The sequence below is a fragment of the Colobus angolensis genome, unplaced genomic scaffold (genome assembly GCF_000951035.1).
Source record: "Colobus angolensis palliatus isolate OR3802 unplaced genomic scaffold, Cang.pa_1.0 Scaffold182, whole genome shotgun sequence".
Classification (NCBI taxonomy): domain Eukaryota; kingdom Metazoa; phylum Chordata; class Mammalia; order Primates; family Cercopithecidae; genus Colobus; species Colobus angolensis.
This window is the reverse complement of record NW_012114955.1, coordinates 220,601-236,817: the sequence shown is the minus strand read 5'-3', so window position 1 is coordinate 236,817 and position 16,217 is coordinate 220,601. Positions and strand designations below refer to the sequence as shown.

General features: G+C 41.5%; 1 protein-coding gene across 1 annotated transcript in view; it reads right to left on the bottom strand.

Annotated features, from left to right (window-relative positions):
• The window catches only part of SND1 (staphylococcal nuclease and tudor domain containing 1), a 443,852-nt gene that overhangs the window by 391,269 nt on the left and 36,366 nt on the right, over positions 1-16,217 (bottom strand). Inside the window, exons 3-7 of the mRNA XM_011939537.1 lie at positions 8,677-8,797; positions 5,122-5,200; positions 2,741-2,901; positions 1,539-1,630; positions 736-894 (exon numbers count right to left, since the gene is read on the bottom strand). Coding sequence (XP_011794927.1) covers positions 736-894; positions 1,539-1,630; positions 2,741-2,901; positions 5,122-5,200; positions 8,677-8,797 — 612 coding nt within the window. The remainder of the gene's footprint in view (positions 1-735; positions 895-1,538; positions 1,631-2,740; positions 2,902-5,121; positions 5,201-8,676; positions 8,798-16,217) is intronic.

Here is a 16,217-nt window from a genome sequence, read left to right as displayed (position 1 = left end):
GTATAACAGTTACATTATTTGTATGACTGGTGTGCAATGTTGGTTCACTTAATTTGCTGTGCATTGAGTTTGGTTAAAAAACACCAGTGGCTAATTTTAGACAAGATAACTATGACTGACAATACCACATCTTTACACTTGTATTGACTGATGGTTATAGCTTAGTTAGCTAACACTGTTTTCCCTCAAGACCTTATTACCTGTGAAGTAAATACAGCAAGTATTCTCATTTTGCTGAGGCCCAAAGATGTTGTGACTTAACATAATAAATTAGAAGCATTGCTTGAATTCAGGTCTTACAATGCTAGGCCCAGTGTTCTGTTTTTTTTTTTTTTTTTGGAGGCAGAGTCTCGCTCTGTCACCCAGGCTGGAGTCCAGTGGCATGATCTTGGCTCACTGCAACCTCCACCTCCTGAGTTCAAGCGATTCTCCTGCCTTAGCCTCCTGGATAGCTGGAACTATAGGCACATGCCACCACGCCAGGCTAATTTTTATATTTTTAGTAGAAACAGGGTTTTACATGTTGGTCAGATGGTCTCAATCTCCTGACCTCATGATCCATCCACCTTGGCCTCCCAAAGTGCTGGGATTACAGGCGTGAGCCACCGCGCCCAGCCAACATTTTAATGGATGTTAAATACAGAGAAAAAGAAGAGATAGAGAAGCAAACTCCTGTTCTTCAAACCCCAAATGATCTCTAGCCCATCACCACCCAGTCTGCACAGACACACTCACTGGATGAAGGATGGTACCCAGAATGTTCTGGTTGTGGCAGCTCTCCAGAATGATCTGAACATCTCTCTGAAGCAATCGCGACTCGGTGAAAAATTTGGCTTCTGCAGCAAAAGGCTCTGGAGTTTCACTGCCATCTGCTTCCCGTCGAAAAGTTGGGCACTAAAGCAAAGGCAAGGTAAGTGAGTAATGCAGCCTAAATGTGAGTGCTAGGCACTCTCACCCCACATTAAGCCTTCCAAAAAACACACATGCCATGAAGCTAAACTCAGGAAGGTCTTAAATCAGCCCTTCTAATTTAAAACACACTGGTAAAAATGGACTGGAAATATCATCATCTCAGACTTCTTGGCAAAGATAGATAATAAAACTCACATTATCGTGAGGACAATAATTTTAATTACAGTAAAAAGTGGCCCCTTAACCAAGAAAAGACTTGCCAGTGCTTAGCTTTTAATCTCAGATTTTTTAAAAACCAAAATGAATATTTTACATCAATGCTTAATGCAAGTCATATTCAGCAAACTTCATAGCCTCTCATTGCTCCATTTCTCTAGGTTTACATACTCAACAACCCTAAGCACAGTCCATTCCAGACCCAGAATACTTTAAAAAATAAATAAATAAAGTTATTTGATCCAATTAGAACTGTCACACTACAAACTTTAAACTAAAACAAGTATAAAGTCAATATTAATGGCCCACATTAGGAAGAAACAGCAGATCCAAAGTCCCCAAGTAGAAGAATCCATCACTGAACATCCACAAACTCTATACCCACCACGTAGCCAAGAGTATGGTCTGACCTTGATGCCTGACAGCATGACTGTAACCAGGTAGTAATCTGGGAGGAGCAGGGCCCTGACCACACTGCCATCCCGCACATGCTCGATGATAGCTGCACGACAGAATAAACAGCTTAAGTCCTTAGCAAATGTCCTAACACGGATAACCACTGTCCAATCAAACTGCATTTAACACAGTTTCCTCTCCCCAAAATCCCTGAGAAAGCCTCCCTCTGAAAAGTAAGGATGCACTGGCAGATCATGAGGGTTTACATAGCAGACTCTTGCACAAAGGATTCCTGAGGAATGCAGATTAGGCCTGCTTCTCTGTCTTCTGAACCTTCTGGAACCTCATGGCTCACACTGAAGGTTTGTTATCCATAAGCTAGGATGCTCACTTGAGTACTAGGTGCCCAACAAAATACAATTAGTAACTTAAGATTGGTAAAAATCTTATTTTACTGAGTCTGCAATTAGCAAGGTCTCAAAACCAGGCCAAAAACTATATAGCACATAAATAAACATAACAGTCAGCCCTCTGTATCCATCGGTTCCACATCCATGGATTCAACCAACCACAGGTCAAAAATACTCAGAAAAAAGAAAAAATTCCACAGAGTTCCAAAAGGCAAAACATGAATTTGCCACACACCATTATGTTGAGTCTACACAAATGAAGTGGTGTGTAGGCACTGTAATAGTTATTGTAAGTAACCTAGCGATGATTTAAAGTACACGGAAGGATGTGAGTGGGTTATAGGCAAATACTGCACCATTTTATATAAAAGACTTGAGCATCTTTGATTGTGGTATTCCCAGGAGGAAGAGCAGGGCAGGGTCCTGGAATCAATCCCCAACGAAGGGTAACTGGATCTGTTTAGATGTATACAGAAAACATGTTGCTACCTCTAAGTTTCAGGGTTGCTATTTTAAGCAGCCTTCTTTTTGAGACTAGACCATAATCAATGTGCAAAACACCAGCAATTTACTACCCTGCAACAGCACAGGACTAGCCTCTGCAGAAGTATCTGATGTGACCCACATGAACTGAATCCAAATTCCCGTCTGAAATACTAAGGTGCTGTTTTAACCTCAAGGATTTCCCAAGGATACTAAATAAGTATAAGAAAGGCTTACTAGATTTTTACAAACCTCGAGAAGCAAAGAGTGCAAACAGAAAGAAATCACCCTGAGTTGTATCTGTCTGTTCCCGCCAGCCTCACCATTAACAGGCTTCTGGTGGTGTGAGTCCACAAAGTGCCTTGGGTTTTCAATGGTATACTTGAGGTCCCGAATAGTATGTGAACCGTTCCCCTCACTCCACATCCCTTTCTTGGCTGCCTTTGCTTGTTCTTCACATTCTGAAAGCCGGTTCTGCTCAGGGCTGGGACATAAAATATAAACAAGAGTGGTTAGTGAGTTCACAAACAGAAATATGAGGTTCTCTGACACACATTTTCTTTAACATCTTCACCCCTTGAAGACACCAAAGGTCTGTTTCAGATCCATGGCTTAAGATATAACCAGAAAATCACCATGATTGCAATTTCTAGATTCCAGACTTGTCCCTTCAATCAAAAGGTTAAATAGTAAGAGCACTTAATGAGACGATCTAAAGAACACACTCTCAGTACTGCCACCATCACCAGTGAGAAGAGAACAAGTTAGTGGCTCAGAGCTTCATTTAACCATCCCAGATTCAGGAACCGGAATCCCAGGCACAGTTCAGTAGTGCAGAGAAGCCGACTAAGAATCACTCTTTCTCTCTCTCAGTTTACAGAACAAGGCTGAGGAATGTGGAATGAACACTGCTATCACAGATAATGTTACCCCCAAACTACTTACACATTCAATAAGGCAAGCTAGACAAAAGCAGCTTGAAAATGGAAGCCTCCTCCTTCATCAGGCAAGAAACCAAACTATGTACTAGAGCAGCCAAAATATCAGTAGACAAACCAAATCAAGTTTTTTAAAAAAAGGCTAGAAATGGCTCCTCTTTCTCTGTTATATCTGAGCTAAAGGAAGCATGGAACTGCATGGCTTTTGCATAATCTCAGACACCCAGTGCCATCAACGGCTGTACGCATAAACTGAATCTCTTCTCATCTTCAGCAAGAGGGATTCCTAAGCAAGGGTGACCTACCAATTTCTCAAGCCAGAAGTCTTCACCTCTCTTCCCTTCCCTACCCCAAAAGGCAACCATACTCTTAGGGATCCAAATTCACAGTCAAAATTAGATGAAGAAATGTAGTGTAAGAGATTGAACCAAACACAAAACTGGGAAAAAGTGACTTAAAGTCAAAATAATTTTGGAGGAAAAAGGACTGGTACTCCAGGGGAGATTTATTTGTTGAGATGGTCCAATACTGCTGTAAGATTTTTTTATTATTCACTCTAATTGCAAACTGAATTCCCAAAAAATACTGAAATGGTAATCAAGCCAGTAATTATCCTTAAGATACAGATTTGGCATACATCCAAAAACACCACCAAAACAAGTATCTTAATTCAACAAATTCCCACTGGCACACCCCAATTACAGAGTCCAGCAAATGTCTCCTCACAGTCAGAAAGGACCATAGAAGTCTATGGTGAAAGACCTGGCCCCTATGTCTGTGAAGGCAGAAAGAATGCGAAAGGCGCATATTTGCCTTTGCTCATCCTCATCGTTGGTATACCTCATGCAAATGTTTCTCTAAAGCCTTTCCTATAGCTATGACAGTCATATAAGACAGCAGGGACTTAATGATATAAAACAGCATTATTATAGCCTCCAAATTACAGATGTAGCACTTTTCAGAGACTGAAGCGTTAATGAAAGCCAGCCGCAATCCATCCTACTGAGAGCCAACACTAGAGAACTTGAACATGATATATGTTCTATAAACCTGACATACACACAACCCCTTTCTAACAGGTTCACACTGACATTGGCTAAACAAATATATTTTACCTATTAAGCAACTACAGATACATAAACCACACGGACTTGAAAGACTTTGAAGACACATAAATTTTTCCTGACTCTCAGAACAAGGGAGGCCTTGTCAGTTTCTCCAGATTCAAAACAACAGATTTTGCTTTGTATTCTATTTATTCACCCTCTTAATTTTGACTGTACTTACTCCTTGCACTGATTGTGTATCTACTTGTTTACTGCTTGTCTCCCCATTAAAATGTCAGCAGAAGCAGTCTGTTCACACTACATTCTCAGTACCCAGAAAACTGCCTGGCACATAGTAAGTGCTCAATAAATATTTGGGACTGGCTAGATAGACAGATAAATACTCTGGAACTGAGCATCTACGGTCTAAGACTTGTTAACTCTTATGAATATGAATAATAGAACTGCCTAATCTCAAAGGCTGTGTTTAAAAGAGTCATACACTTCAAACACCATTAATGAATGCTGAGTGACTTCCTAGCTCAGAATAATCCATACTACCTGGACAAGAATGTCCTCGAAGCTGTGAAAGCCCCTGCAGTTACCCATGTCTGGGGGCAAGAATGAAAAAAATGCAGCAAAGCCAATTTACAGCTGACTACCCAACCTCCCTTGATATCTCAAGTAAATCAGAGAGACAGAGGAATAATGAATACTTACTTATTAGCTCTCATGCCTTCTCTCCGGGTGGCTAAGCCCTCTGCAACCAGTGATTCTGCAATGTTTTCCCCATTGGTATCTGAGGAGGAAAAGGGGGGATTTAAAAACAAGATTCAAACCTGCCTCCAACAGCAACAGAGCACAAATAGGACTACTTTCACACTTAGCTCCTAAAGGAGAATAATGCTGCCAGAGAAATGGACAAGGCAGCAATGTAGCATTGGGTTTTTCAGAAAACCTCTTTTCCCATAATATCTAGTCTCTAGGACCCAAAGGTGTATCAATCTTCTTCTCTGGACTTTGTTTTTAATTTTCCACTGTATCTTTCGGGCCAAAGGCAATCTCAGGAACCATGGGAGACGGACAAGAAAGCAAGACACACACAGCTGGCAGCTCAAGAGAGTATAAAGTGGTGACTAGAGGAATAGAGGCCTGGAGCTGAACACAAATCTGGCTGCCTAATAGCTTCGACAAGCTCTCCCAGCATCTTAATTTACTCATCTCTAAAGTGGGGAGAGCACTTGCCTTGATGGGTTCTTGTGAGAATTAAATAGTAACGTAATGTGTGTAAATCACCAAGCACAGTGCCAAGTGCATGGCAAGAATTAGAAAAAGTTAGTCCCTTCACCGTGTACAATCAGCGAGATGGATTCATTTAGGGCTGCCTATCACACATTATGCCAGAAGGTCCAATTCCTCTCAGGGATGTCCTATTCTCTGCTTCAAGAGGACACCAAGACAAGCTACAACATTTGACAGACTTTCTCTTGCTCTCACAGAGATACTGAGAGAACACTGGCTCGATTTCTCATCTCTCACAAAGCAGCCATCAGACCTAGCAAGAAAAATGAAGTTAAACACAAAACCCAATCTGATTAGGTTCTACCCAGGCACTTGAAACATTAATTGTAGTTCGATGCTATTGAAAAAGCTTTCAGGCTCAGTGTTTTCTCTTAAATCTCTGCTTGTCGGCCAAAACCATAAAGGAAGACATCTATGAGGGAATAATCACATAAAAATCTTTAATATGGCAGAGAACAAGCTCCAAGATAACCTGGAACACAGCAGTCTAACTGATAGGTAATGTCAGCACAGAATAAAATTGTGTAAGATTTATATTCAGCAAACTACACATCGACTTCTGCAAGCAGTAACGGGTACATACACTGCCCCCAAGCCCAACCTAATTGCCTTGCCATTATCACGCCCAAATTTCTGCAGGGGCAAATCTTAAGGCTCTTTTCCTACCAAGAAAAGTTGAACTGAGAAATTTATACAAAGAAGGTTCAGGTTCCGAGGGTGAGTGTGGATCACCTGAACCTTTCCATTGAGGTTACTGCTGAGGCCAGCCAAAGACATATTAGTAAATTCTATATTGGTTCTTCCAAGCAACAGGAATCCCAAAGAGTGAAAAGTCAAAAGGAAGGTCTCAGTGATGAAGGGAAAACTGAGCAGTGAAGTGCCAGGAGATCTGGGGGTGGAAAGAATGAAGCCCTGGTACAAACAAGGTGAGTGACCACAACATGAGCCTATCGACAGCACACCCGATAAGCCAGACATTTTCTTGGCACACAGCATGCTGAAATGGCCCACTCTGAAATGCCCAATTCTAAAAAGTGAGTTCTGAATGCACCTGCAAAAAGGAGAAAAGTATCTTCCCCTGGGGTGAACCCTCAATGGAGGCAACGAAATGTGGCAGATAGGAAAGTGAAACAGGAATTTGTAGGCCAAGGATCTCATTCTTGCTTCTTACTTATCAAATTCTGAATTTGACCAAGTCACATCTGGAGACAGTATTTAGACTATACTAAATTTAGACTTAAAATGAACTCTTAGGGGTGGTCTACTTATAGAAATATCTGTGCCCACAATTATCTGTGGTCCAGTAGGGTCTCTTGTGGGGTAACAGAAGACTGACCAGCTGTTAGGGAATTGAAATTTTTAGGTAATGAAATCCTTGAACAATTGCATTTTGAAGATATACACTTCTTTTCCTCTTACTTCTTCTAACCAGTAACAACTCAATAATTATCTTTAAGTATTTTGTTTCTTACTATATTATAATAATTATGGGTAAAAAGCAAACTTATTTACTTATTTCCCTTTTTGAAAAGAGGCCTTATGTTTCTAGAATTTCTCATTCAAACAAGAAGCAGGTAGCCGTTTTTCAGGAGGCTAAAACGAAGTGTTTCTCTACTAGGTAGAAAATTGAACAAGATGCCTCCAAGGTCAATCCCAACTCATTTTTCTAAGACCTCTATCATTAAAAACAGTCTTAGCAGAATACTGTTAGCACTGTCATTCTACCCTGCTTATTGCTAGCACTGACTATCCAACTCAAATAGATTATCCAAATCAACTCTGTTACATGAGCTATCTCAAAGGTTTTTAATCAAGAATCACAGAAAACTTTAAAAAAACTCTGCTCCACAAATAGTTCAATGAACATAACTTCATGTTCATCTGGCTGCTTTCTGGAGAACATTCCTCTTTCAATGTCCTATTTCTGTTCCAACTCCATTCCTCAATCTTATTCTATTACTACTTAATCCAAAAAGCCCAGAACATCCAATATCCCATGAGCCATCCAGCCCAGCTAAACAATACGCACACACACAAATATCCAGAGTGAGGTGCCTTACATATACTGTCTATTTTTTTGTTTTTTTGACCAGGGTCTCATTCAGTCACTCAGGCTAGAGTGCAGTGGCATGATCATGGCTCACTACAGACTCGACCTCCCAGACTCAGGTGATCCTCCCACCTCAGCCTCCCGAGTAGCTGGGACTACAGGCGTGCACCACCACACCTAGCTAGTTTTTCCATAGAAACAGGGTTTCACCATGTTGCCCCAGGCCGGTCTCAAACTCCTGTGTTCAAGAGATCCTCCTGCCTTGCTCCCAAAGTGCTGGGATTACAGGTGTGAGCCACTGTACCTGGCCTATACTATCTCTTTCAACTCTCCCAATAACTTACAAATGAAGAAACAAGGGCTTACAGAGGTTAAGGGTTAAGTAAGGGCACATGGTAGGAAATCAGAATTCTAACCTACATCTATGCAACTCTGACATCTGTGTTCCTTCCATTCCATAACAAAACATGTAGGCAGCAAAAAACCACAGGCCCTCAACAAATCTTCCTTTCTGAAAGAGTTCCCAAGAGAAGAAGAAAAGCCACAAGATAGATAAAAGAAATAGAAGATGCAAAAGGAAATCTATACGAATTCAATTAGCATTCTGACCTAGAAGCACAGAGCCATTAAGTTCCATGAGCTAATGGCCTTAACACGAGGAAGAATGCAACTCCATACTACATGCACCTAAACCAAGCCAGGAAAGCAGGAAAAGGGGTACACAAGGAACAGGAACACTGGGGGTGTGCCTCTGTACCTATATATTCCATGTGCTCAGGGCCCAAAGCATTTCCATTTACGCCTTCAGCCAACTGTCCTAGAGCTTCCTCCACCAGAACCCACATTGGCCTTCCACCACAAGAAAACTGATCTTTAAAGGAACTTTAGACTTGAGAGAAATGAGTCCTTTCCCTGCAGCTCACCTTTTCCAAGGTAGATCATGCCATATTCTCGCCCCTGGGGAGTCTTATTTTCTATCGTGAAACAGACTTCCTTCCCAATCAGCTTCTTTCGAAGGAACTCTCGAGCTGGAAATGCCCAGGGCTGAAAGACAAAACAAATATGTCACATGAGAACTGCCTAGTTTCAGATGCCAATCAGCATTCAAGCAACTTCATTCTTTGAGTAAATGTCTGAGTACCTACCATGGTCCTGGCCCTGCACTGGACCTTGAGAATATAAAAATGAAATGCACACAATGCAGATCGCACACTTAGGGGGCTCATAAAAAAGGAGGGTCCAGCAGTCGGTTTAACTAGCACAGGCACTAAAAACAGGCCTCAGAGTTTTCCAGACACTGGCAGCAGGACTTTTTCCCTATCACTGTCTGTTCAGAGTTATAGCTTACTTTGTGAATAACATTTGCCAATGCTTTTATAGCACATACCATGTGCCAGCCACTGCTCTAAATGCCGTATATATATCAACCCACTCCTTCAAATGGGAAGTCCAGGCTCCAGGAACCCACCTAGGCAGAGGGAAGTCATAAATAACAACTGCCACCTCCATTTCTCCGCCTCTTTCCAGTTTCTAAAACACTTTCACTGCCTATTAAACTAGCCTGAAACCAGTTAAAGCCATGTTGGAAGAGGGACATGATTCGAGTGTTCTTACTTCAGAGTGAATCCCCTGCTCAAGTAAGAGCCGTATTTAAATCATCGCCACCCTCCTCTTCGAAGATCAGCAATAGTAAGAAGATATCCCCCAAAATGTCTCTTCTACTTCTGCTCTAGTCTGAAGCCTTTACAGGTCCCAACACCCTTGGGAGGACACCAGTAACAGCCCCTGACAAAGGATCACCTTGATAATGGTGATTCCTTCCTCTAACCGTTCCATGCACAGACACGAAGACTGAGCCACACATCCACACAATGGAAGCAGAGTCTCCATGTCATCTCAAGATAATAGACAAAGGGGTGGTTTTGCCCCTCCCCATCTTATCACTCCTGGGATGGTTCAGACAAACAGAGATTTTCCTCCGAAGCCATTGGCACAGTGGCCACTGGCACTTGAATTTACAGTCTGGACCTGGTTTAATGTCCCAAGTTCACTTAGAACCAAAATGGGGAGGGATGGGGTAGGTGTTCAAGGAGCATATGATCAGTAGGAGCTCACAGGCTGAAAAAAAAAATGCAAAATATAAAAGGGAAAAGTGATACACAATAGCATACATTGTCTATTATAATCTCTTCAAACCACAGAACTCATGCTACACACAGTAAAGGCAAAACAGTAAACTGGTGGCCCGAAAGGAAGCCTCTGCTAACCTCTTTGGTCCATGCTAATTATTCCATGAAGTCACCCAACAAGCTTTTCTAGAAGAAAAATTTCCGTATGACTTCTAAGAAACCAGAAACCAATCAAAAGGTGGCAGGTCCACCAACCTGTTGGGCTGGTATTTATAAAAACAGTACTGTTACATAACATAAATCATGAGATTCTAGAGAACTGATCCTAAGTAAGGGTTCTTAAAAACGCAAAAATGAACGGATACTCGCTCACATCATGCCCTCTCTTCAAAGCACCAGCCAACAAAGGAGCAATTCACTCAATGACGATATCGAGTTCACCTTGATTTTATGTCTCATTTCTAACCCCCGCCCCAATCTCCAAAAATAAAATCAGATACCAGTCACCAAAGAGTCTGACTGACAAATGATCCCAATTATCAACCACATCACAGAAACAGCATTGAACCAATGAACAAAGCCTCCCACATTTTTATTACCTTAGGGATCAACTTACTCTAAAAACACACCAAGCTATAGATAAGTTTAAGATGTAGTCCTGAGTACTGTTATTAATATTTAAAATTCAGTAACATACAGCTTTCCTAAATACTTGCAAAAGCTCTGACAAGACCAGTGCTCCTAAAGGAGGCCAAGACTTTGGTGAAAACTCACTTACAAAGGGTCAGTTCACAGGAAAATATCTAGCCCCTGCAGGGAAACCTCCAACTTCTACCAACCGGGTAGAACTTTTCTAAAAAACTTTTAAGGCTCGCTGAAGAAACATCTTCCCCTTAGTACCTCATGTTTTCCAGCTGGCTGGTTACTGGTCAATAAGAGAAAATCACACTGGAGGTCTTGCAAAGGACATATGCCTAGCCATGTAAGAAAAAACAACCTAGTTTCTGCAATCTTCCTTTCCTAAATAAGCCTTCTCAAGTTGTGTTCCATCCAGAGTTGGGCAAATTCAATAACTGGACAAGATATTAGATAAGAAGAGAGGCAATCAAGAGACTCCAACAGCTATTCCGGGGAGCAACTGATCACATTACTCCTCCCGAGGGCAAGACAGTGCTCTGGGACAGAACCCTTGTGGAAGTGAGGCCAGTGTTATCCATGTGTCCACACAAAGGACAGTCAGGCAGAGGGCTATCTGATGGAGAAGTCTATCCTAACAGAAGCTTGCAGAACAACTCTAAAAGTCAGGTATAAGGAAATTTGCTCAAAGCATTTACTCAAGTAAGGGCCAGAATGGTCTAACAGGAAGAATAACTGTGGTCTATTCAAATGATGCCCCAGAGTCCTATCTAAGAAGCAAGTGGCTTTTAAGTAGTTGAGACTCAAAATTACTCTTTCCTTTAGAATGCCCAACTGTAGGCAATCTGGCAGCCTGTTCAGCACTTCCAGACCCAAGCAAGGCTGTCATGTCTACCACAATGAAACTGAGCTTTTAATTCTAATCTTCTCTTTGACCAGACAGACTCTTAAAACTACCAGGACAAGATGAAACCCCACGATGTAAAACCTTAACTAGTTACTATGTACATGGCCCAACACTCAATACTTTTTGTCCCTCTTTCTCTTCCAATCATCCCACTGTATCATCTGGATATGTAACTTACAATCCTGCTCTGCCGTCTTTCCCCAGCTACCCCAGTCCTCAACAGCTCCAATGAATGCAGGATTGTGACATTTCTTTTTTTTTTTTTTTTAATAATAGCAAAATATGGCCAGGCCTATAATCCCAGCACTTTGGGAGGCTCACGCCTGTAATCCCAACATTCTGGGAAGCCAAGACAGGCAGGTCACCTGAGGTCAGGTGTTCGAGATCAGCCTGGCCAACATGGTGAAACCCCGTCTCTACTAAAAATACAAAAAAAAAAAAAATTAGCCAGGCATGTTGGCACACACCTGTAATCCCATCTACTTGGAAAGCTGAGACAGGAGAATCGCTTGAACCTGGGAGGTGGAGGTTGCAGTGAGCCAAGATTGCACCACTGCACTCCAGCCTGGGAGACAAAGTGAGACTCCATCTCAAAAACAAACAAACAAAAATAGCAAAATATTTACTTTTTTATTTTTTACCTTTTTTTATTTTGTTTTATTTATTTATTTATTTATTCATTTTTGAGACGAGTCTCACTCTGTTGCCAGGCTAGAGTGCAGTGGTGTAATATCGGCTCACTGCAACCTCTGCCTCCTGGGTTCAAGCGATTCTCCTGTCTCAGCCTCCCAAGTAGCTGGGATTACACGCACAGGCCACCACGTCCAGCTAATTTTTTTTTGTATTTTTAGTAGGGACAATGTTTCACCATGTTGGCCAGGCTGGTCTTAACCTCCTGACCTCGTGATCTGCCCACCTCAGCCTCCCAAAATGCTGGCATTACAGGCATGAGCCACTGCGCCCAGACACTTTTATTATTTTTTAAAGATAGTATTTCTTATTTTTTTTTATTTCAATAGGTTTTGTGGAATAGGTGGTGTTTAGTTAAATGAGTAAGTTCTTTAGAGGTTGTGACATTCATTTCTATATTTCTCATGAAACCATAAACAACTTTACCCACAGCAGAAGCTCAATAAATCTGTGGGAAATAAATATATAATTCCCATGGTGCCCATCAATGCAGTATCTAGGCTGCCTGGAGTAGCTAGGCAACACTGGGGATTAGCTTGGAACAGGGAAGGGATGGCTGGGGGCATACAGTGGAGCTGCTTTCATTGCCACAGGACTTAGGAGACAGCTGAGTTTCTTTGAATGACGATTTCATGACAGAAGGCAAAGAATAATCACGTGAAGATATTTGGGACAGTGATACAAAGGGATGCAAATGAGCAATAAGATCCTTGATTATTCCCGAATGTGAAAAAGCTAAACATGCTGCAAAGAAATAGAAAGCCAGAGAGAAAGGGTAGTGCCACACTGCACAATCTTTCAACCCCCAAAAAGGAGATGCTCAGGTTCTTTTCCTCATTATTCACTTAAATGTTTATTCACTGCTTACCTGTACTGTGTCAGGTACCGACTAGGCACAAAGACAGAGATGAGAGAAAGGCTCTCTTCTTTGGAGAGCTTGCAATCCAGTAGAGAAAGATACATAAACTTGTAAACATGCAATGAAACGTTGTGAATGCTATGACAGCACAAAGATGGGATGATGAAAGGAAGTGTCAGGTGTGATTTCTTAAGTGGCTGAATCTTAAAAGACAGCAGGTGCTCATCAGCCACAGAGGTGGCGAAGGAACTACTGATGGAGGAGCAGCATGGGCTGAGGGCAGAAGGCAGGACTCTAGCCTGGAAGAAGACCTAAGTTCTTCAGCATGGTGGGGGCTTGGCATCCCAGAGGGGTTTCAGTAAGAGTAGTTTAAAAGTCAAATCACAAATGGGCTTGTAACCCAGGCTAAGGCATTTAGATTTGTCACAAAGGTAATGAGGAATCACTAAAGTGTCTTGGAATATGAGGAACCACTGAAGAGTCTGGGAAAAAATAAAATCATGTTTCAAAAAAATCTGACAGCATATGGAAAAAGGATTAGAGGGAAGGAGAATGAGAGCAAAGAGACTATTATTTCAACATCCAAGCACTCTATCAGAAATGAACAAAGAATAGCAGTATTAATCAAATGTCAAGGATGGATAAGAGAGGTTTTAAGGAGGCACAATCTCTAGGCCTTGTTAAAGACCTAGATGTCAGCACTGGGGTGGGGGGTGGGGGAGTCAAAATGAGAGCAGGGAAATCAGGTTTTTCAATCAGTTGGCATTACTGGTAACTTATGTTGATGCAGCTTTGAGGGCACAGTAGGAGGAAAACCAAATCACAGCAGGGTGAGGAGACACTGAATTATTAGCAAGGAGAAATGATGACTATGGGCTAGGAAAAGATGAAATCTGCAGCTATCAAATACTTCATCTCACAGGGATCTTTGAAGAGTTACCAGGAGAAACAGTGAGACTGAGTTACTCTGGGAGAGGTAAAAAGCACTAGACTGTATAAATATATGGAACTATAACAGAATGCTAGGATCAGATTACACAGTATCCTTTCACCTAGGATAGTTCTGGTAAGATTCCACTGTCCTGTTAACATCGGACACAGTCATGATATTTTAGAACAAGTTCCAACTGGTCTTGTGTTTCTCTGCCCAAGATTCTCATCCACAAAACAGGAAATTAAAATCCAACCCTTCTTTCTTAGAGGCTACACTACTTCTTCCTTCTGGGCAAATGAACTTGGTCAGCTCCAAGAAGGGTTCAACACTCTTCACTTGGAAGCAATCAAGCTGTTACACAATAGGAAAATAAACTATTCGAAATGTTGGTTCACTCATTTGTTAATGCCCAAAATGCGAAAAATGCTGAAACACATTTAATCTTCATTGGTTGATCTAATAGTACTAGGAGTATCTATAGTAAGAGAAATTAGCAAGCAGCAGTAGTGATTACCACACTAACACTTATTAAGTATTTTATAAGCATGCACTAAGCACTTCATGTTATCTTGTTTAATCCTCATTAAACAACCCTGAGGTATACACTAATATTCTCAATATTTGCGGTTCCTAATGGAGGACCAATGAAAAAGAACTGATTTTAATCTACTTAAATTTATTTTAATCTATTTAGTCTGATTGCTATTTGTAGCAGAATTATGGGAGTTTTTCTCTATCTCCATTATCTATACCATTGCTTCACTAACTTCTTAATTAAAACAAAATGCCCTTTATTATAATTTTAAAAACTGAATGCTTTCCTTAAATGTTAACAAAAGATCCACATGAACTCTTGCTTTTTCTTCTTTACCTCCCTGGCAGGGAATAGCACACAAAAGCTGGGGTACCAACCTGCCCAACATCATCAAGTTGGGGCAAAGGACAAATAATTAGAATCCAGAAATTTTGCTCCTTTTTTTTTTTCTAAATTTTTTGTGAGACAGGGTCTTACACTGTCACCCAGGCTGCAGTGCAGTGGCACAACCATGATGCATTGCAGACTTGAACTCCCAGGTTCAAGTGATCCTTTCACCTCCACCTTCCAATTAGCTGAGACTACAGATGTGCATCACTATGCCCGGCTAATTTTTTTTTTTTTTTTTTTTTTTTTGAGATGGGGTCTTGCTATGTTGTCAGTTGTCAGGACTGGTCTTGAACTCCTGGGCTCAAGCAATCCTCCCCAATCAGCCTCCCAAAGTGCTTGGATTACAGGTATGAGCCACCACGGCCAGCCCAGAAATTTCATTTCTGATAGCCAAAGCATTGCTAAAGGATAGCAAAGCACCAATGTTTCAAAGTATAGAAGCCAAAAAGGCTAAACAATACCAAATTGGTACGCATAGCAGCTGCTGAAGAGCAGAAACTTAAGGGGTCAAAGGCAGACCACAAAGAAGGCAAGGGGGCCGGGCATTAGAGGCTGAGGGGTGTGGGGGAAGGATGGAGGAGATGATGGGACACAGGCACAGAAGGTTCTCAAATCACCATAAAACAATGGTTCTTAACTACTTTTGAGCCACAAGCTCCCTTAAGAAACTGATTTTAAAAACTCCCTCTCTAAAACAATTCATGTTTACACAAAATTTTGCAATTTCATGGGATTCGTATATGCCTTCAGAGGTGCATGGATCCCAGATTAAGAATCTGTAACAGGCCAGGCGCAGTGGCTCGAGCCTGTAATCCTAGTACTTTAGGGCAAGGCAGAAGGATTGCTTGAATTCAGGAACTCAAGGCTGGGCAAACTAGTGAGACCTCGTTTCTACTAAAAAAATAATAAAAATAAAAATTAGCCAGGTATGATAGCACACGCCTGGAGTCCCAGCTACTCCCAGGAGGCTGAGGTGGGAGGATCACTTGAGCCTGGAAAGTTAAGACTACGGTGAGCCATGATTACAGCACTGCACTCCAGCCTAGGCAACAGAGACCTTGTTGTGAAACAAGCAAAACAGATCAGTAATAAAGTATGGGCAGCCATAAAAAGACTGAAATCACACCCTTTGCAGCAACATGGATGGAGCTAGAGGCCAGTATCCTAAGTGAACCAACTCAGAAGCAGACAATCAAACATCACATGTTCTCACTTTTATAAGTGGGAACTAAACAATGGGTACACACGTACATAAAGATAGAAATAATAGACACTGAGGACTCCAAAAGAGAAGGAGTGAGGGGGTGAGAATTAAAAGAGTATCTATTGGATACAATGTTCAATATTTTGGTGATGGATATACTAGAAGCCCAATCCCAAACAT